This window comes from Brienomyrus brachyistius, chromosome 5 (genome assembly GCF_023856365.1).
Source record: "Brienomyrus brachyistius isolate T26 chromosome 5, BBRACH_0.4, whole genome shotgun sequence".
NCBI lineage: Eukaryota > Metazoa > Chordata > Actinopteri > Osteoglossiformes > Mormyridae > Brienomyrus > Brienomyrus brachyistius.
In genome coordinates, this window is record NC_064537.1 from 4,715,426 (window position 1) to 4,737,567 (window position 22,142).

Consider the following 22,142-nt stretch of genomic DNA (forward strand, 5'->3'; position numbering starts at 1 on the left):
GGAATTTAAGAATCGGGATACGAGGTTCTCCATACGGCTCTCCTTGACCGGCACTTTATACTCCTCAGACGGGAGAACCCATTTAGTCATCATACTGTATGTCGGGCACATCTAAGCGGCATGACAATGACGAGCTAAGCACCGGAGCACAGTGGCTGCCAGCCAGGAAGCTCACTGCACGTGCCCAGTAGGGTTCGCAGGCGGGGCTGAAGGACTTGCATTACTACCCGAAAGTTGTCCCGTTTACTGAGCTACGCAGGTGGGGAGGGGGGCGCTCACTGATTATTGTACCCCCACCCCCAAAAGAGCTGACGCCAGCAGCCAACTAGATGCTGTTTAAGGACCAGCAAAGCAGTGAGTGAAATCAGTACAAATACATACATACATACATACATACATGTATTCAGCTGCAATAAAAATGATGCTTTATTTGCCATTTGTATGAGTACATAGGAATTATTTGGTTTTCACACCCCCATGTGTGTGAGACAGGCGACAGCAGAGCTTGGGGTCTCGGCAGACGGTCGGCCATTAACCAATCTGGGAACATTTTACATTCGAAGGAACGAATTCATGAAACAGGCCTCAGATGGTAAACGGCGGCAGAATGGAGGGAGCGTACATTGTCACTGGAATTACAACCCCTCCCCCTGCTGAAACACCTTCTGCATCAATAGGTTCCCTGCCAGCTGTCCCAAAAATGATTGGATGGCCGTCGTGTCAGGCCACGCCCACTTTGAGATTGTGCGCTCCTGGAAATAAACAGCTGAAGATCGTGGCAGATGGAGTCGTCTATTGGGGCTGGGCCAGGCGAGCCGGTCGCGGTACGAGGGGGGGTTCTTTCGGATGTCCACCTCCATCACTGGCTCTTGCAGTGGTAGGCTTTCTCCCGGTAGATTGCCTCGGTGAATGGTCTGCAAACACAGGCAACCATAAACCATGAGCTCCTGGTGGCCCCCGCTGTCACTGTGCCACCCCGTACCAGGCACGGGCAGAGACCAAACAGGTGGGAGGGTGGGGGGCGCAGACATCATCGATCGTGTGCCCGACAGCGGTGCTGTCTGGCTCACGGCCCAGTGGTCACGGGCCGGAACACTGCAGTATCTCTATCTCCGGCGAATGTGGGCATGTTTGCGTTCCGACGTTATCTCTCACCCGAGGAAATCCATGCAGCAAGCAGAAAAGCTGGCGCATGGTCCCATGATTATCGAAATCGTGTGCAGACATTACTACGGCATCCTCAGGCCTAACTAGGCGATCACCGATACACGAGCCGTGTTTACGTTTCAGCCCGTGACGTGCGACCCAATCATATCACACTTACACACTTCAGCTTCCTGTTAACACCATCAAGGAAGCGAAAGAGGGGAGCTGTTAATGTATATTTAAATTATAAAGGGAGGAAAACGACGACGAGAACAAGCACGCTATTCCCTGCAGTCTCCCTAGGGGGCGCCAGAGGGGGGGTGTTATTTACTACTCTTTGGCACAGTGCTCTGGCTGACGTGGCCTGGGGGGGGCAATGAGCCCAATATAAACCCTAACTCCCCCCTCACGGTTGAGTCATCTTCAGTTCTTCGTGCACAATGTGCGTACCGAAGTAGGTCAGCGGGAAAGGGGATCGACACGTCGCGGGGCCAGGTTACTCTGGAAACCGCCGGGTCACTGCGGGTCATGTCTGCCATAGTGGCAGAAGACCTGGCACGAGTACCTGCAAGAGGTGTGTAGATACTGCACTTAAAGTATCTGATTGTGTATATGTACAGTATATCATGTGCCACTTCTCAGAGACATACTAATATTACAGATCTGATGAAGAGTAGGGCAGTGCTTGTCCTCAGAAGAGCCAGCCTATCCTGGAGTATGGCTCTGATCTGTGCCTGTGGGGATACTGGTCCGTTCTCCAAGCAGAACAGCCTCCAGTGCGTTGGAAGATGAAGCAGCGGAGAATCTGCCCCATGCCCACATTCCTGTACATCCCGGCCCTGTGCTCAGAGATCTGCAACGTCGTCCTGATCGTCCAGGTCGTCGCTATGATGCAGCAATTGGCAGATTTTGTGACTGGGGTCCCTGCGATCTCAGCATGGGACCCCTTCGCAGCCGCCAGGATCCTTGAAAGTTTCTTGAAACCCACTATATTGTGACTGTGACTGGGAGGCCTCTCTTACGTCTGTCGCGTACCAGTGACCGGCTTTCAAAGGAATATGACTCACGTCTGCAGCTGCGGCTTTCATTGTGCTTTCAGTCCTTTGTCATTTGGCGTTTCCATTAATCTCTCCGCAAACACACCTCTTTGTATACATACACATCTCTATGTGTCAAACTAAAATTGTACAGGGTCACCTACTGCATCGCTATAGGTAAAGAATTATACCTGAAGTTTTTTAATTTAATTAAAAGAGAAAAAAAGGTAATGTTGTGAAGCATGACAGGTGTGGCCGAGGTTACTAACAGAGTGCCAGGTCACCCTTTGTCTGGGACCCCAGGGGTAGTTTTCAGGAAGAAGGGCTTCACTCACTCTTCCTGCCATAGGTTTCGAACCGACAACCTTCTGCATCCTAACCTGCAGAACCACACGCCTGTTTTAGGGCTAAACCTGCACATACTCATGGCATCAAAGCAAATCTGAAAGCGGCTCTTGGGGGGGCAGCGGTGGGTCCGTGGAACCACAGCAACGACGGCAATCTTAGGCGCGTCATAGAGGAGAACGAGGAGCGTGTAGCGGCACTGTTCACCACTCAAACTGTGAGGGGGCTATCAAGGGCAACTAACACTCACTGCACAGGGGAGGGCCCTGACGTGACTTTTTGAATGGGGTAGCAGAAACGATGAACGATACGACAGACGGCAAGCGGGAAGTGAAGGGTCAGGATGAGCAGCTATCAAACGCACTCCTACATTCGCCCAGACTCACAGTCCACTCTGCACTGACAGTCGAAGGTGGAAGGGAGAGGGAAGGAGGTGAGCCAAGAAACAAAGAGTTACCCTTCGAACACGAGTGCCACCTTGTAGCAGACTCCCACAACCACGGTCAGGATCAGGCCTACCGGACTGGCATGGCTGTAGGGGGAAGAAGGGTCACGTGGTCACAGATGGGTCACATGGTCACAGAAGGGTCACATGGCCATGGTCACGTTTTTCCAGCAGAAGACAGGTAACTGGATGGAGCTGGTTAAAATTAATCAGCATTACAGAGAAGCTGCATGTATGTCAGACGTGTCACATAAGAGCAGCTTTTCCGGTGGATGAATAAGACGGCTGGTCCAGATCCCACTGAGGGAAGGAAAAAGCAGGCCTTACATTCACCCAGAAAGGCCACCGAGGAAACTTTCTTCCGCGTTCCTGTTTCATAACTGCTCTTGACCTGATTCTTGTACTGAGGATGTGCAATTAAAGGGCACTGACTGCTTCTGACTCATTTTTGATCATTAGAAATCTTTTTATATACGACGGGAATATGTGCTAAATGGGATGATGGCTCATTAAAAATCCCCAGACTTATGGTAGCAGATAATGGAAGTTTATTTACTTATTTCTCACATACTCATCTGACACAACCTTGATTATTTATGGAGGCTGATTCATTTGTTTGAAATTCATTTCACTTGTAGCTGCTCGTCTTGATCAAAGTTCCAGGGGGCCTGGAACCCATCCCAGGCGGCACGGTGCCTGAAACCCATCCCAGAAGGCAGGGGGCTCAGAACCCATCCCAGGCGGCATGATGCCCGAAACCCATCCCAGGCGACAGGGGGCCCCAGAACCCATCCCAGGCGATAGGGGGCCCGGAACCCATCCCAGGTGGCAGGAGGCCCGGAACCCATCCCAGGCAGCAGAGACCCTGGTAAAAGCTGTTCAAGGTGCCAGTCTATCACAGGGCGACTTAGAGATAGAGATTAGCGCAACTATGTGCATTTGCATGGCAGCAGCAAAGTGGAGGACACAGGGAGTACGTGCGAACTGCACACTCACAGAGCAGAGGCACGGAGAACATGCGAACTGCACACTCACAGAGCAGAGGCACGGAGAACATGCGAACTGCACACTCACAGAGCAGAGGCACGGAGAACATGCGAACTGCACACTCCCTGCCAACCCACGAGGTTGGAGGCACAAACTGCTACTCACTGAGCCACCGGGAACTTAACTTATTAGGTTCTTATATTATGTATTAATCACAGTAGGACATGGAAACAGGCCACCTACAGGGTGGGTTCCGGGCCACCTACAGGGTGGGCCCCCCTGGGACCCTGATCAGGACAAGCAGCTAGAAGTGAAATGAAGTTCAAACAAATGAGTCAGCCTCCACCAAGGGGTGGGTCCACTGCATTCCCACAGTGCTATGTTAGGTACCATACAGCCCTGGCCCCAACGCGAACGGACACTCGCTACCTTGCAGTGGTCCTAGTGCTTCCTCATTAGATGCCCAGCCTAGCTGTATCTGGTTGTAATGTGCAGTCTGTCCTGCTAAATAAATTAAGGTAAATGTCACGTTTGCACATGCCAGTGTGGACCAATCATAATCTGCCCGCATGACCACACCCACCACAGACGTCACTTATGCCAAACACTACCATGCAAACCACAAGCACAGCGACCACAGACGGAGTGGAGCGACTGCACTCCGCATTACAGCCCCGCATAATTAAAGGCGAATAGCGCCATCATAGGACAAACGGCAAAGTGCAGAAAGATGGCTGTATTCAATATCATCGAACGGAAACCAGCCACACGTGACGTTTTTCCAATATCATTTATCACGGCCCATCGCAGGCCAAAGGGCCCCGACGAGGCAGCAGGCAACACAGACGGATTTATCGCCTCGAAATGAGACCCAGGCCCATTGAATAAGGGACAAACACCCAGAATAAGCACCGATTCCTGAAGGCACATGCCACGCTCACATTTAAAGCCCATCAGCCTGGCCACTAATCAGGCTCCGCCGAGCCTCGTTACCTCATCCGCCCGGCGGCACAGTGGCTGACGACTGATCGCCATGGAGATGCGAGTGATCGATTCCCATTCCCCGCTCTGACCTCCTTCCTCTAATAATACACCATATCGATCGAGTACCTGCCCATCAGAGGTATAAAAACAGGGGTCTGAATGTCAGCACGCAGACATACTCAGGAATAATGTAAGAAACACCAGGACCTCACGGGTCACAGTCAAAGAGTTTGTTACTGTCAGTGTCTGATGCATGATGCATAGGGTCACACACCAAGACGGAGTATCATTCGTGTTGGTCATAGTGCAAATAAAACGTAATAAATAAACGGTTAAACATGCAAGCATGACAGACTGGCATTAAACCATAGACGAAAAAGATAGTTAACCATGTGACTGTTGGGGAAACATTGCGCAAATTTGCCATGAAACTGAATGAAGAGATTGGATAAATAGATAGAACAGACTTTAGTTTCAGAGTTATGATTCCGGAGTTGTTAGTCCATTTAACAGACTTAGACTGGGAGGGGCCAGGCTGTAAATAGCGAGTGTAAATAAGCTGTTTGTAAGCTTCACTGTCTGGGATTTCAGGCTGGAGACGATCGGACCAGACGGCAAGAGAGACCAACAAGAACATCATCATCGTCATCATCAGCATCATCGTCGTCACTGACATCATCAACATCATCATAGTCATCATCAGCATCATCGTCGTCACTGACATCATCATCATCATCGTCGTCGTCTTCAACATCATTATCATCATCGTCATCATCATTATTATGGTCATCGCCGTCATCATCATCGTCTTCGTAATCGTCATTATTATCATCGTCGTCATCATCGTCGTCATTATCATCATCATCGTCGTTGTCATCATCATTATCATCATCAACATTGTCGTCATCATCATTACGGTCATCGTCATCATCATTATCGTCATAATCATCACCATCTTCGTCATCATCATCATCATCATCATCAACAACGCGTTGCTGCTCCGCACTTTGCTAACCAGAGTTTTTTTCCCTCTGAGCTGGCAAATTTGTTATTTTTGGGTTTTCCTGATTTTCTGAGGTCTATGACCAGTCTAGCTGACCAGTGGACTGTGCTGTACCTGTACTTTGTCCAGCTTATTTCACACTCCCAGTAATTCTCGCACCCAGGACTATTCAGTAAATTCAAAATGAAGCTGCTTGTTTAGATGATTCCAGAAGCCCAGTCTCTTTCGGTGGTGAAAAATCCCCGAGTAGGATTCAGAAGGAATCGTGAAGGTTTATGAGGCACGGGGCACAAGGCGGGGGCGGGGGGCAGTCGATCACAGGCTCAAAACTCACACGCACACCATCACACGGCATTGGCAATTTAGTGCCCACAGAGCGGGATTGGAACCCACAACCCTAGAGGCATATATAAAAAATTACTTGAGAAATAACTGTAATAAATAAACACAAAAACGACAGCGTTGTAAGCACTGAAGACACACGTCTTTCCCCAAAGAGCCATCAGACCACATTCCGGAGGGGGATACGGATTGATCGAGGCCCGTTTACTCACACCACAGTCAATCACAGAAAGCCCAACAGCAGTCCAGCGCAAACGGCAGCCGAGCTGAGCCACAAAAAGCCACTGCATCCGTAAACAAGGTAGCCGGTAATGGTCATCGCCATGGTGACGTCATCCCCCCAGCTGTTAGCTGAGCCTAGCCTGATGCTGCCTGTAATCATGGCTCTTACTCTGAACAGACAAATCCTCTTTGGAGTAACATTCAAAGCCAGCCTTGACAACCCATTTTATCCTGTATTTATTTATTTATTTATTTTATCCAAAGCAGGGTCAGGCAGTCTCTGGGCCCAATGGTGACATCACTCTGCCATCCTGGGATTTAAACCAGCGACCATCCGTACATCATGTACATAGGGTCCTAACCCACTGAGCCACACACTGCCTTTTTTTGAACACACAGAAAGACAGACACCACTTGAATGAATGAATGGTGTTTGGACTGGCTGTAGCTTATGCGTCTAAGTCACATAACTGGAGTCAAAACTTCCTACAAGTGTGTGTGTGTGGACTGCAACAAAGTTGGGATACAGCTGTAGTCTACATTCTGAAAACTGTACAAGAGGCACGACACTGTAATACAGAAGGGTAATTTACCACGCTGCAAAAATTCTCAGCATTTATGTAGCAGACCAGAGATGTGTACAGGTCCATGCATGCAGGAACTGAGGAAGAAGGGCAAAGATAATCATAAGTAGACAAACAGGCTGTTAAGCAACAAATGCTCCAAGAACACGGTGCATTAACAACTGTTCACCCTACTGGACACAGGGTGCACTGTGGAACACCGGCAGCGGCGTATGCGCTGTCACTGCGCTGCTTGCAGTCTGTACGCACCGTCATCACACTACTAGCACAGTCTGTACGCAGCATATGCGCTGTCACTGCGCTGCTTGCAGTCTGTATGCACCGTCATCACACTACTGGCACAGTCTGTACACAGCGTATGCGCTGTCACTGCGCTGCTTGCAGTCTGTACGCACTGTCACAGCGCTACTGGCACAGTCTGTACACAGTGTATGCGCTGTCACTGCGCTGCTTGCAGTCTGTATGCACCGTCATCACAGTACTGGCACAGTCTGTACACAGTGTATGCGCTGTCACTGCGCTGCTTGCAGTCTGTATGCACCGTCATCACACTACTGGCACAGTCTGTACACAGCGTATGCTCTGTCACTGCGCTGCTTGCAGTCTGTACACACTGTCACCGCGCTACTGGCACTGTCTGTACACAGCGTATGCGCTGTCACTGCGCTGCTTGCAGTCTGTACGCACCATCATCACACTACTGGCACAGTCTGTACACAGCGTATGCGTTGTCACTATGCTGCGTGCAGTCTGTACGCACCGTCATTGCGCTACTGGCACAGTCTGTACACGGCGTAAGTGCTGTCACTGCGCTGCTTGCACAGCCTGTACGCACTGTCACTGAACTACTGGCACAGTCCGTACGTGCTAAGGCTCCTCCTACTTTTGTACTCAGCAGTTTATTTCTATGTAGAACAAACCCCCCCCAATTCCACACTAATGACAATTAAATTGCACTTTCCCTCAAGTGCACAAATTAAGCAGATATTAAGTATTCCATCTTAAGCAGTTAATCAATAATTCATGAACGTGACTGTTCCAGCACTTGAAACAATGAGGAATGCTACCCTTAAAACCCTTTTGGAATCAGGAACTTAGAAATGTCAAGCCACGTCTCAGCAGAGGTTCACTGACAGACGAAATGTGGTTATGTGACCTGACAGGGCCCCCCCCCCCCAAGCCATGACATGAGGGCCAAGGGCAGCTCCTGCAGCTCTGTAGTCAGACATATAATAAGGCCATAGACGCTCAGCACACTGTTCTGGACAGGGTGATACTTCACACACTGCACCCTGCATATTTTGTCTTTTAGCCATTTTTTAAATTTTATATTTATTTCATATATTCATTTATACTTCCTAACCATTTGTCTACTCTGACGCACGAGTGACTTTGTTTTGTGCTGTACAAATTCAGTTCAGTTCAATTCAATTTAATTCAATTCATTTTTATATAGCGCCTTTCACAACAGTGTTGCCTCAAGGCAATTTACATGGGTGTGTTGAGGTCAGAATAATACAGAAATAGGAGAAAGAAAGAAAGATGGCTACCCCGAATGAACTGAACAATTCCAGAGGAGTCATCACCGTTACACCCCCTCCCCCAGCAAAGCGAGAGTGAACGCGTGTAGGGTGACCGTAGGGTGAGCACTCACCCTTCCCTATCTCACACAGACATTCAAGGCCGTGTGTTTGTACAGACCACAGCACTAAGCCACACCCATTGCCTGCGTCCAATCAGGGCCTTGGGAACAATCTGAAGGACGCAAAGGCTGATTTTCAGGCCCAGCAGTTCAGGCGTCACCCCCCCCCGCCCAGCCATGCGCCTCGGGGTCGCTGACATCAGTGCGCTGTGTCGTCAGCAGCTGCTAAGCGACTGCTGACCCTCGTCAGCCCTAACGGGATGGTGGGATCAGGGTCCCGCTGGGAGTGACCAGCTACACCCCCCCCCCCACCAAATAAGCAGGGTTCTCATGCCATCCACAGCTTAGACCATCGCTTCCTGCCCGCATCTCCACATGCCCCCCCCAGTAACGATTACGCAGCAGGAAGGGGTGTGCTGAGAGTGTTACGACAGCTAATAAAAACACACTGGTAGGGGGCCATGTACTGTAAAGCAAATGGAAGCCTTCACCCCACGGTAAGTGGGTCAATCTCACTGACGGGGGGCCACAAGGAGAAATTAATGTATAGAAACGCTGATGCAAGAGACAGTAAATCTGGGGGTCGCTGTAGTTAGTGCTGCAACATATTCGCTCCTTCAAACGGCCGACAGATGCCCTTTCTGCAGACGGGAGGAAACTTGGTTAATGTCACGCGGCCCGTTTGTGGAGTCCAGCGGCCAGAATGCCGCGCGGAGGGGAAATGGACCATGCAGCCAAGGCGGAGCGCAAATGCGCGTCGCGGCGGTTTTCAGGGGGCGGGAGGGATGGAGAGGGGGAAGAAAGAAAGAGAAAATAAAACAGCTGGTTCAAGAGTCTTAGAAAGGATCGTCCGACAGTGAGCGAGAAGACATTTGCGGTAATCGGCCGTTTACATGGTCTGAGGTGCTCAGGAACCTTCAGCAATGTTCCCTCATCTTGCACCGTTGCGGGGGTCACAGCTTACGGGGACTGGCGTATGGCTCAGCAGGTCAAAACACAATGCCTGGGATCAGAAGGTTGCGGGATCAAATCCTGGCACATTATTACTACCATGGGGCCCCTGAGCGAGGCCCTTACCCTCCAGCTCCAGGGCTGCTGCATGCTGGCTGGCCCTGCACTGTGACCCTCCCCCCACCCCCAAACTTACCCTCATCTATCTGTATCATGGAGAGCAATGTGGGGTAGGAGAAAAGCCCATTTTCCACGAGGGTCAGTGAAATATCACTATTGGACTATTATGATGTCAATTTGAGGAGGAACTTAAAATGCTGACCGTTGGGTAAGAAGCAGCTCCGAGATGACAGCATGCTGGGATAGGATTCATGCAGGGGGGGAATCTAGGCGTCAGGGTGATAAGCGGAGGATGGGGCGGCCGAGTCTGACGTCTGTCCTGCGTCTGCCTCAGCCTGACGCCCGCAAACTGAAAACATCACCCGTAGGTTGTGATACGAATTTCGATGTCATGCTGACAGCCGATACAGGAACGACACTGTGCACCGGCCACCTCTGCTCTGCTGCTGCTGTGACACCAGCCCGACTATCCACTCGCATCTTGCTGACTGACTTTCCCTGTATTCCATAATATCAGCAAGTCTCGAGGGGGGGGTTGGGCAGCATGTTGACCTTGGACCTCCATTAGTTTTTTTTCTCCCTACTTTTCACACCACTTACTACACATGATGTAATGCAGGGGTGGGGGACCTGATCCATGGAGAGCCGGTGTGGGTTTTTGGGATGGCCTCTCAATCAGCCAATAACAGTGGATTCCAAGGACTGGAGTTGAGAATTGCTGCTTTATTATTGGCTGACTGGGGCTTCTTGCCAAAAACCCGCACCGGCTCTCCATGGATCAGGTTCCCCACACCCAATGTAACAGCTGACTGTGGCGAGACGCTATATAAAATTTAACTGAAATCCGGGAAGGTCTTCAGTCGGCTTCAGTGAACAGAACATGTACATCACTGATGAACACATATTACTGTAAATGTACTGCTGGAAGGGGAACGAAGCTCCAGCTGAAGGTGTCAGCTCAAGAACATAGACATAGAGAGAACGACAGCTCAGCATCTCAGGAGGCTCTTTGACATCCAAGGATCCGGCTGTTTGTCCCCTTTTATAATTCAGAAACAAACCAATGAGCTTCTGCTTTGCTTTGCGGCACCATATTTCACCACAGCTGCACTCGAAACTTTTCGACTATAAACTCCTTCCACCTGTTAATTAATCTGCAAAGCACCACAGGGGCTGATTAGCGAGCCGCTTTCTGCAGGGCCAGATCCGATCAGGCCGTCCTCGATCCCCGCTGCGCCGGCTGTTTGTTTTTCAGACTCACGGCTGTAGCGACTGCAGGTCTTTTTAATTCATAAATGCAGTTTCCATGGAAACCAAACAGCAATTAGGCTGTGATGTCACACATGCCATCAAAATATGAGAGCAGGGAAAAACGGGGGGGGGGGGGGGGGGGGGGGGAGCATTTTATAGGCAACTATACAGAGACAAATGTCCAAGATGACCTGACTTAGATGCTGCTGCAGAAATATGGACCAGCAACTAAGCATTGATACTAAATACATGAAGGTGGGGGGCTGGGGTGTGGAGTTACATTTACCTGTTATTTGAATGATTAACTCCCATGATGGTACAAGGAGAAAGGTGTCAGTTAGCAGAAGGCAGAAGTTCGAGGGACTGCAGGAGAAGAAGACGTTCCACAATGTTCCATGTACCTGGATCCCACTTCCTGTGATGGGAGTCCAGGGGAATTAGGGGCTCAGACTAGGCATTCAGCCTTTAGCCTTGATGAAGCCCCCAGATCAAGACTAAAACTGAAAAGATTCATCCCCCAAAATTGGCTTGATTCCTACACAGCTTCTGGATAAACGAGTAATAGTTATAACCAAGAATTAGGGTCGTAATGCAGCCATGGCCTGAAAGCCGATGAGGCGTGACATCCGTCTCGTTAAAGTGGAGGGAGCCTGCAGACGGCCGGTCATGTGACGCTGTGGGCGGGGCCGGAGTGAGCGATGTCGCTCGCAAGCCAGAGCGCTGAAAACGGGCTCATTCAGAAAAAATGGAAAACTATATATATACACAACAAACTCCCACAATCCACTGAGATTTCTGGGTCCACTGAAGCTGTGAAGGTCTGCGAGGTAATGGTCAGAATTAAGCTAATGAGCTAATTATGCTGATTCTGTCACCAGACCTGGGGTACCGAGAAAGTGAAAGATGAAATACAGAGAGACCACCTCGCGCTCATCTGTGGTCCATCGGCTGCAGCAGACCAAAGCGGGGCTCCATCACGGCTGTATGACCTCCCACAGCTGGACATCTTGCAGGGCCGCTCAAATAAATGTGAATATGCCGGTAGGCTGGGAACCACGGAGCTGGTCCTCCCGCCGGTTCCTGACACGGCGATTCAGTCAGCCGCTGCCAGAGGTCGCAGAAACAGAACACGCCTGGTCGACCTTCACGCAACAAGATTACGCCTCAAACAAATAACCTGCGCAGAGCTCCTTATCTTCAGGGAGAAGCCCGAGAGGACAGGGATGACAGTCTGGTGACTCGCCCTCTCTGCTGGCCTGCTACGTCATCTTCATGGGTTCCAGGCTAACTGCAACCTTGCAGTGGGTGATAACAATGAATGACTATGATCTATAATTTAATTTAATTCAATTCATTTTTATATAGCGCCTTCCACAACAGTGTTGCCTCGAGGTACATCACATCAGACCTATGTGCACTATAAGCTCAATAAGTCTATCAGTACGCTAGGATGTTACACGTGTGAAACAGGCCCAGGGGTCCGGATTGGGCACATGCATAGTTTAGAAAGAGCAACACGGGACCCAAACCCCCAGAACCATGTGCTCCTCCCATCACCTTATGTTCCTTTTAGTAGGGTCAGCAGACCCTTGCCAGGGGGCATTACGGAGCAGGCAGAGGGGGCAGATGGACGATCTGGTTCTGATCCAGGGCTAAAAGACTAAGAATGCTGGTGATGGATGAGGAGGCCTCTGAGGAGGGGCTCAAACTCCGCGGTAATGGCCGTCCGTTTTGCTTAGCAACGGCACATGGCAGTCAGCTGCTGCTCAGTCACCATCGCCATGGAGATGGGGCACCGAGCGCAAAGTTGCCCCCCCCTGGCGAAAAGTAACTGGAGACTCTTGAGAGGGGCTGTCATTAGCCGTATTTTCAGCCCGATCCGGACCGCTTTGCAGTGAGTCACGCGGCTCTTCGGTGGAAATACAGACTGTTCAGCTTTTCTCACTTAAGCACCAGACGGGAAAAAAAAATCAAAGAAAATTCAGATCCTACAAACAGACCCAGATACAAAACAAACACCTGCTTCCTCAGAAGACATCCGGCAGAAAAAAGCCCCAATACAAACTATAACTAAATAATCTACCATAAAACACTCGTTATTTTATTACAAAATGTATTTTGTTTTGATTGCTTGTACCGTTTTCCTCAAAGTCTCTGAAGAAGCATGTAAATATTTGTCTTTTGTCAGAAAAAAGTTAATGCATTTGTATTATTTGTTTGTTTGGCCAGCACTCCAGCAAATGATGACACTGAAGGATAACTGGTTAAAAAGTTGATCTCCTGCCCTCTCGGGTCATGTGACCGTCAAGGTCCACACACGATTGGCCGAAAACAGCAACGTTCATTATTGCGTGTTGTGTATTTTCGCCGATGGACTCCTCGATCTCCACCCCACCCACCAGGATTAAAAACTCTGCACGCGTTCAAACACGCAAAGACGCATGGGGCCCTCCTCACGCGAAGCGGATCTCTGCCCATACTCACATCAGCGCCAGACCCAGGTAGTTGGCAGTGCTGCCCCAGTACATAGGGTTGTCCATCACGTTGAAGGGGAAGCCCGTGATCCTGTGCTCCATCAGGATGCCGAAGTGGTCGCCTGGAAGGTAAGGAAACGTCAGGGAAGAGCAGGCAGGTGTGGCAGTGGCTCTGTAACAGAGGCCTCAGCACCTGGGAGACGAGGACTGGCTACGTTCGTCAACGTCCTTTCGAGAAGCCGGGGTAAGTGTGCCGGGGTCAGTGTGCCGAACACAGACACTCACGCACGGTGCCTCCACCCACGAGCAGACGCACATTCATCAAAGATACAGAATATTTCAGATTTTATGTCTTTTCAATGGCCTCTATTCTGGCTCTTTGCCATATTCAGTGCTCAGGATATGATAATGCAAAGTCATGCAACTGACTGATTCTTCAGAATCTGAGAATCTGCAATACACATTAAAACAGATATCTGCCTTCAGCTAGGCCCTGATTAGCCGGCATTCAGCCTGAGTGACATCTGTGAAAGCCAATGGCAGGACCCTCGAATGCGGGCCAGGGGCGGGATTTCCCCCCGTAACTATAGCGTCAAATGAAACCAAAGCAAATCTGCACCACCTGCTCCAATAACAACTTTTTATTCAACTCTCACGGTGCCTGTCATTGTCAAGCAGCTTCCCTCAGCCTAGACAAACCCAGTCATTTCAAATTCATCCCCACTGGCCCATTTTCCATGAGAACAATGCAGGTATCACACCTGGGGAAGATGGGGGATTGTCAATTGAGCGCAGCGGGGAAAGCAGGAGGACAGAGGGGTAATCTCTGCCGTTATATAACCAGGGCTCCGTCATCAAAGTGGAAAAACATTTCCATATATCCAAACTAAACACGACACACCTGCGTGGGAAGGCAGTGGGGGGGGGGGGGTTTGGGGGGGGGGGGGGGGCCTTCAGCAGCAGACAGCTGGAAATCAACCTTTCACAAAAAGCGAGCATCTCAAAAAAAAAGTTATTTCGTTTAATGACCCACCTGTCAGTAACAGGGACCCCGATGAGGCCATAGGGACGGAATTACTTACTGTGTTATAGTGGACCTGTTTATAATAACCCTAATAATACTGCTTCTTTCAGTGGCTTTTCCAGACTATTATATCCATCTGTCAGTCCGTCCACCCATCCATCCATCCATCCATACACTAATCTCTTTTTCCTAGTTAGGGTTGCAAGAAGGTCTGGTAATTGTGGGCCCATCCTGGATCGGATGCCAATCGCAGGGCACACACACACACACACACACACACAAAGACAGACAGACACAGACAAAGAGACAGACACACAGAGACAAACAGACACACACAGACACACACACAAAGACAGACAGACAGACACACCCAGACAGACACACACACACACACACACACACACACACACACACACACACACACACACACACAGACACACACACTGAACCACTGCTGCACGACAGTGAGGATGGAATTGTGAGAACAACTTGAATAAAAGTGGGGGATCACTCCACTAACCTAACTGGGGACAGTGGCTAGTTTCTTGGTAATGGCCAATTATGTGAGGACAGCTAGACAGTGTGTGGGGGGGGGGGACTAATTTAGGGCAGCGATGGCTTGAAAACCAGAGGTCACGGCGGCATCAAGGCCGAGGGACACATCAGTCATCTTTAACAGAGACCCCATACCAACACAGCGCACATCAGACTCACAGCCTACCTTCAAACACGCCTCTGCAATACAACCAAAAATACATCTAAAAAAGAAGAAGATGTTACATATACGTATTTCACCCAAATGTAACGACACTAAAGTCTCACTGAAATCATTACCGTGGAATCCTGCACGGACAGTTCAGAGCTGAAATACAGAGGTACTTCAAACTGCACCATTCTGCCGACGTGTCTCCTCCCCACTTGGAAAACATCTGCATTTCTGAATCATTCTGCCAGTAGCATTTTCATTAATTACAGAATCTCTACCTGGTGAGCTTCTCCTCCCACCTGGACAATCCAATCTCTGCAATCCCGTTTCCACCAAGTTCAACAAATTGTGGGAGAAAGATTGTTAAGCCACATCAGTACTGCACTCACGCCTGCTTTAAATTCATGCCCAGAAATTGGAAGGAGTTAGTGGGAATGTTGGAATCTGCTTCCCTCGGTGGACAGGCAGAAACTGGGACTCAGTGCGGATGTCCTAAGCCCAGCAGCTTTGGAACGTGATGGACAAAACAGCAGCACACACCCCACGACCTCTGACCCAGGGTCTGGCTAGCTGACTTCCCCCAAGACAGATCCCTTTTGGTCAGACATCCTGCTCGTGCTGCCTGAGCTCTCGGACCTGTACAGTGTTCAGCTGCCTGGCTGTAAGTCACGTGCTCCCCTGATCTCATTCTGATTGGCTCCCTGTCGTGGCCGCAAAAGAGCTGAAGACCAAGTCACATTTTGCTAAACAAGATCCTCGAGAACTGGCCCGTCACTGTAATGTTGTGAAGATGGTTGGACACCAAAATGACACTTCACAAAAGCCCTTGACAGACACACACTTGCCACATATACAGTAACAGTCAAAAGTCTGGACACGCCAAGCCGCCTACAAAGGAGAGTGACAATGGTGCGTCGCATGACCTGGTCACCTGACTTAAACATAGCAAAAATGGTTTTAGAGGAGTCTGACCAGAGTGTGAAGGCAAATCAGCCAATGAGAGCTCAGCGTGTCTGTGGGACCTCCTACCGGACAGCTGATAAAGCATCCCAGGAGGCCACCTCATGAACCTGGCGTAGAGGAGACAGTGGGGTCAGCCAGTCCCCGGGGCAGTTGGGGTTAAGGGCCTTGCTCAAGGGCCCAATGGTGGGATCATTCTCCCCACCACGGGACTTGAACCAACAACATTCTGAATCCCTCATATATATTTGTCCCCAACAAATATATATTCTTTGTTTAATACTTTTTTTGGTCAGTGCATAATTCCATATATGTTATAATTTATAGGTTTTATGTCTTTATAATTATTCTAAAATACACAGAATAGTACAAATATGGCTTTCTATGGGTAGGTGTGTCCAAACTTTTGACTGGTTCCGTACATCACAGAGACTGTGGAAGAGGACAGTGTACCGGCTGTGGACCATGTATGTATGTGTCTCTTAGAGAATCGGGTCGTCCCAGAGAGCGGCTCCCTGAACTGGCCCGTTCCGCATATCTTATTGTCAGTAACGGTGCAGAAATAAGTGCTGTTTGGTTCCTGCAGACAAAACGGACATGTAGCTCATCGCCGTGCCATTCGCAGGCTGTCCGCTTGCATATGGCATTTTCACACGTTCATTTAAATTGAGAAAATAAATCATGGTTATAAAAAAACATGAGCGGTCAATTAGCGCAGCGAGGGATGCATGTGAAAGACTTCGAAGAACAGGACCAGAGCAGGTGGTCACGCCAATCTGGGATTCTTGACCTGGAAAGAAGGTGAGAATCCTCACAAAAAACTAGAACAGAACTAGAAATTCTTACCGAGGAAGGTCCCAGTGAAGCCCAGGCTGTAGAAGCTGCTCAGGACGAAGATGGAGCCCAAACCCATCAGGACCAATCCAGTGCAGAAGACCACCGGGCAGTCCAGCAGTTCCCACTTGGGCTGGACCTTCATGGCCTCTGTAATGCTGCAGTAGGCGGAAACCGGAGCAGCATCACGTCACCAGCAAACTTACCACGCTACAGAGAAGCTCATCAAGAACAGCCTGCTGACAGGGGGTGAACCAAAGCTTGCAGAAGGTCACAACGGCAACACTGGGATGGCAACAACCAAAAGGCCCACAGGAGCCGGCTGCCTGAGGGACACTGTAATGTTTGGGTTCACGCTGTGCTTCCTGAAGAAGCAAAAACAAAATGCGAACAAAGTCGGCGCACTGTGTCCGGGGCCCATGACTCCCGCCAAGAAGCTGCGGGGGGGAGAGAACGTTCTGCATGAAGGTCGAGGTGAGGTCTCGCCTGAGCAGTCAGGGGGACGCAGTAAGAGGACATGACGTAAGGAGGGACAGGAGACACACCTTACCACGTAAGAGTTAGTGCAGTATGTGTGGAGTAAGGGAGACACACCTTACCAAGTAAGAGTTAGTGCAGTATGTGTGGAGTAAGGGAGACACACCTTACCAAGTAAGAGTTACTGGAGTATGTGTGGAGTAAGGGAGACACACCTTACCAAGTAAGAGTTACTGCAGTATGTGTGGAGTAAGGGAGACACACCTTACCAAGTAAGAGTTACTGGAGTATGTGTGGAGTAAGGGAGACACCTTACCATGTAAGAGTTAGTGCAGTATGTGTGGAGTAAGGGAGACACACCTTACCATGTAAGAGTTAGTGCAGTATGTGTGGAGTAAGGGAGACACACCTTACCATGTAAGAGTTAGTGCAGTATGTGTGGAGTAAGGGAGACACACCTTACCATGTAAGAGTTAGTGCAGTATGTGTGGAGTAAGGGAGACACACCTTACCATGTAAGAGTTACTGCAGTATGTGTGGAGTAAGGGAGACACACCTTACCATGTAAGAGTTACTGCAGTATGTGTGGAGTAAGGGAGACACACCTTACCATGTAAGAGTTAGTGCAGTATGTGTGGAGTAAGGGAGACACACCTTACCATGTAAGAGTTAGTGCAGTATGTGTGGAGTAAGGGAGACACACCTTACTCTGGTCTGACCAGGCCACATCGACCTACCCCCGCCGTGGCTCTCCGACTAAACATTAAGCTCTACATCAGCGCAAGCAACATGTAAACACAACAGTAGTCTTCTAACCTACTTCTCCCATATCCGCACTTGCGATATAGATCTTTTTTCTATTTCTCGCAGGTGTTCGAGCCTCAAGCTGTGACTCCATCCCACCGCCACAAAAGCAGCATGCCCCCCCCCCCCGATTATCCCTGCTTTGTAGCTCTTGCACTTTTGACCACTGCTCAGTTCACCTGGGTCGCATCTGGAATGGCGACGTAGGTGGTAAAGACTGGGATGAATCTGTTCACAGCATAGCAGCCCCAACCCTTGAACCCCCCCCCCCCCACCATCGTGCCACGTACCTGCTTGTCGCCCTTGAGACGATGCCCACTTTAATAACCTGAACCAATTTTTGAACAAGCCAAGGGGTCACTGGAACTTGCTCACTGAGCCATCAGCATAGGATTCTGGGTAACTGGGTCAGTGTGTAACTACATGCTGGCAGGTGGCTTTTGTAGAGGTAAGCTGGCCACTAGGTACTTGTGATCTTGCTAGTTCGGGGTTATATCTGGTTATATTCGGCTACCATCATTAAACAGACCCAGATCTGTATCTGCATCAGTCAGATCATCAGATGATGTTAGATGGTCATCTGGACCTGCTGGTGGATGCGAGCCTCTCAGAACGTAGGCTGGCTTCTCTCTCGCTCCCTGGCCTTGGTGCTGTTTTCACCTTTCATGCCCCCCCCCCCCCCCACGCCACTCACTGCCATCTCAATGGCAAGTGATGCAACTTTCTGTCTGACCATGGACTTAAAAAAAAAAAACATGCCCTCTCCCTCCCGCTCTCTCTTTCTTTCACTCCTTGTATCCATCGCTATCCCCTCCTCTTCTTCTCCCATGGAACCTCTCTCTCTCCCTCCCTCCCTCTGCAGTCCCCTCCCTCTTTGCCGATAAACGAGTGGAGCACTGTCTGTGTACAGCTCTCTCTAACTGTGATTTTTTTATTGATGGCTGGTGCCTCGTGCGTGAAGCTGAAGGCCTTTAAACAGCCACGTGGGCCGTAAGTGGCATCCCACCTCCTAGGCGTCCAGGAGAAAGCCATGTTTAACTCTCCACAAGCCCCCAATGTTTCACAGGAACGAGAGCCCCGGTGCATCTAGAAATGTGGGAGGGGGCATGACGTAAACTGAAGGGCTTTAGAATCCAGACCAGCCAAATCCAGGAGGAAGATTTAAGAATGAAAGATGCTTCTTTTCTCTGAATGGGATTCTGGAGTTTCGGTGAATGCGAGATGAGCTGTGCTTTGGATCACGCTGTTTTCAGCTGTTAAACTCTGGCAAAAAAGGAGCCAGTTTTTAAATGTATCGATATCTGCTTTTAGTCTCCAGCCATTCAGGGATATAAAAAGCTGCTCGAGATTATTGCCTTTTCCATGTGCAAATTGCAGCAAATGAGAGATAGATGAATGATTCAGAAGTTCACAGAAACCACATCAACCCCAGCAACCAAAAAATGACCATCTGATTGGTCACTGTAAGTTACTGCAAACTGAAACACAGAAAGTGTATGTGGGGGAGGGGGGGAATTGTGTATATATTATACTGTGGAGACCAAACATTCCCACAGTGTCATAAAAATCTCATATTTTGACGGTGTTTGGGCCTTTTTCCGGTTCCCACATGGAGAAACGCAATTTTATAAAAACAAATCTGTGACTGTAATCAAAAAGCTAAAAATGCCTAAAGTCTCATATTTTGTTTGGTCACGTGAGGTTAAGGTTGGGTGGGGGTCAGGGTTAGGGCTGGGTGGGGGTCAGGGTTAGGGCTGGGTGGGGGTCAGGGTTAGGGCTGGGTGGGGGTCAGGGTTAGGGCTGGGTGGGGGTCAGGGTTAGGGCTGGGTGGGGGTTAATGTTAGGGCTGGGTGGGGGTCAGGGTTAGGGCTGGGTGGGGGTCAGGGTTAGGGCTGGGTGGGGGTCAGGGTCATCATGTTGGAATTAGAGATTCGTCAACAGAAATTTTGGATGGTGTCCAAATAGATATGAATACAAGCCCGAGTGTTTCTGTCTGTGGGGGGGCTGCAAGATTAAGGTCTGACACCACAGAACTGGGAATCACTCATGCATGTTCTGAACATGCCAGTTCAGCTGAAAACATCATCATCCTGCAAAAATAAACTACAAAAATTACGTTTTTTTAAATAAAGTTAAAATAAATAAGAAAACAAGATGAAAACACTGCCCATCTATTTTTTTTATTATTCTTCTTTAACTCGGCACTTTTGTGAAAACAAACACAAACTGAAGTGCAGGTGGGGGGGCTTTCTTCTGCACTTATGGACGTCCATCAGCACGTTGGGGGGGGGGGGCAGGGTCATATAAATGAGGCACATACCAGAAGATAGCAGACTGGAATCCCAGGAGGCATTGCAGCCCTGCGCCAGGCAGTTCAGTGGAACCGCAACAGTAATTATCGACTTGCGTAAAACGGACGTAAGGGAAGGAAAAACAGGCCGGCCTGGAGGTCTCTTAGGTAACACCGGCAGCTGAAGGCACAGCGCATGCATGCCGCGGAGCTCAGGGCGGCCTGTCCCTGCTGCTGGATATCGGGTTAGCGACGGTCAGTGGAAATGATCTGCAGCTGGCTTCCTGTACCGCCTCTTCTGAAGCTGGGCCTCGCGGCTAACGAGCTGGGGCTAAAGAGTCTGCAGCGGTCAGGCAGCGAGCTGATGTCATGGACGTTCACTGTAGCTACTACGCCCCCTGGCTGTGCAGTATCAGAACTCCACACCTTCTACCTCCAGCACAATACCAGGATAGGCGGCAGAAGGACATAATGAAGAAAAAAAAAATCATAAGACACACGCAACTTGAGGCAGCTCTCGTATAAATTTAAACATAGCAGTTTTAGATGCTGAAGTGACGACTTCAGTCTAGTTAGACAAAAGGCCGGTTCACAATTTATTTATGTGCTAGACTTGCACGTTACTACTATTAACACAGCTATTTTCGTGCATAGCGATGTCGCCACTGCCTCCAGCTTTGGCTTAATTCAGGCGCGTTCCTGAAGGTGAGGAGAACACATTTAAATTTATTTGCATCGTTAGCTCTGTGACGTTTTTCTGCCAAGTTGTTGCTTGAAGTCACAAACCCAGTTGTGGTGTGTCTGAAAATCTCAAAGGACGTGTAGAAATTAAAAAGGAACATTGAAAACATCCCCAAGGTCGGAGAGGTCAGTGTTTCTCCACCTGGTCCTCAAGGACCCCAAGCGAGCAAAAAAGTGGACTGTTTGATAGTCCCCAAGAACCGGTTTGAGAAACACTGTATTAGGTTATTCAGGAGACCTATACCAGTCTTAGAACTGTGTTGGGTGATTCAGGAGACCTATACCAGTCCTAGAACTGTGTTGGGTGATTCAGGAGACCTATACCAGTCCTAGAACTGTGTTGGGTGATTCAGGAGACCTATACCAGTCCTAGAACTGTGTTGGGTGATTCAGGAGACCTATACCAATCCTAGAACTGTGTTGGGTGATTCAGGAGACCTATACCAGTCCTAGAACACTGTGTCAGGTCAGTCAGGAGACCTATACCAGTCGTAGAACACTGTGTCAGGTCATTCAGGAGACCTATAACAGTCTTAGTACACTGTGTTAGGTCATTCAAGAGACCTATACCAGTCTTAGCACACAGATTACATAATCACTCAGCATCCATCCAATGTCTGTAGTCTAGATGCCAACACTTCAGGAGGTCCTCGGGATGCAGTACATCGAGCCCTGGTGAGATTTTATTGATCCCATCATGTAGCTGACCTGGGAACTTCTAATTAGGAGTTGGGCTAATCATGCCCTCTCGTTCAGAACAGTGCTACTCTAAG

General features: G+C 49.4%; 1 protein-coding gene across 3 annotated transcripts in view; it reads right to left on the reverse strand.

Moving 5' to 3' along the window:
• Positions 1–400: 400 nt before the first annotated feature.
• Positions 401–22,142, reverse strand: part of pemt (phosphatidylethanolamine N-methyltransferase) — a 46,285-nt gene continuing 24,543 nt past the window's right edge. For 2 of the 3 annotated variants that reach the window (XM_049015260.1, XM_049015258.1), the window contains 4 exons: positions 17,070–17,215; positions 13,544–13,655; positions 2,986–3,060; positions 401–914 (listed from right to left, as the gene is read on the reverse strand). In XM_049015260.1, coding sequence (XP_048871217.1) covers positions 860–914; positions 2,986–3,060; positions 13,544–13,655; positions 17,070–17,215 — 388 coding nt within the window. In that variant the 3' untranslated portion in view covers positions 401–859. The remainder of the gene's footprint in view (positions 915–2,985; positions 3,061–13,543; positions 13,656–17,069; positions 17,216–22,142) is intronic. The other variant, XM_049015259.1, reaches the window with a different exon arrangement.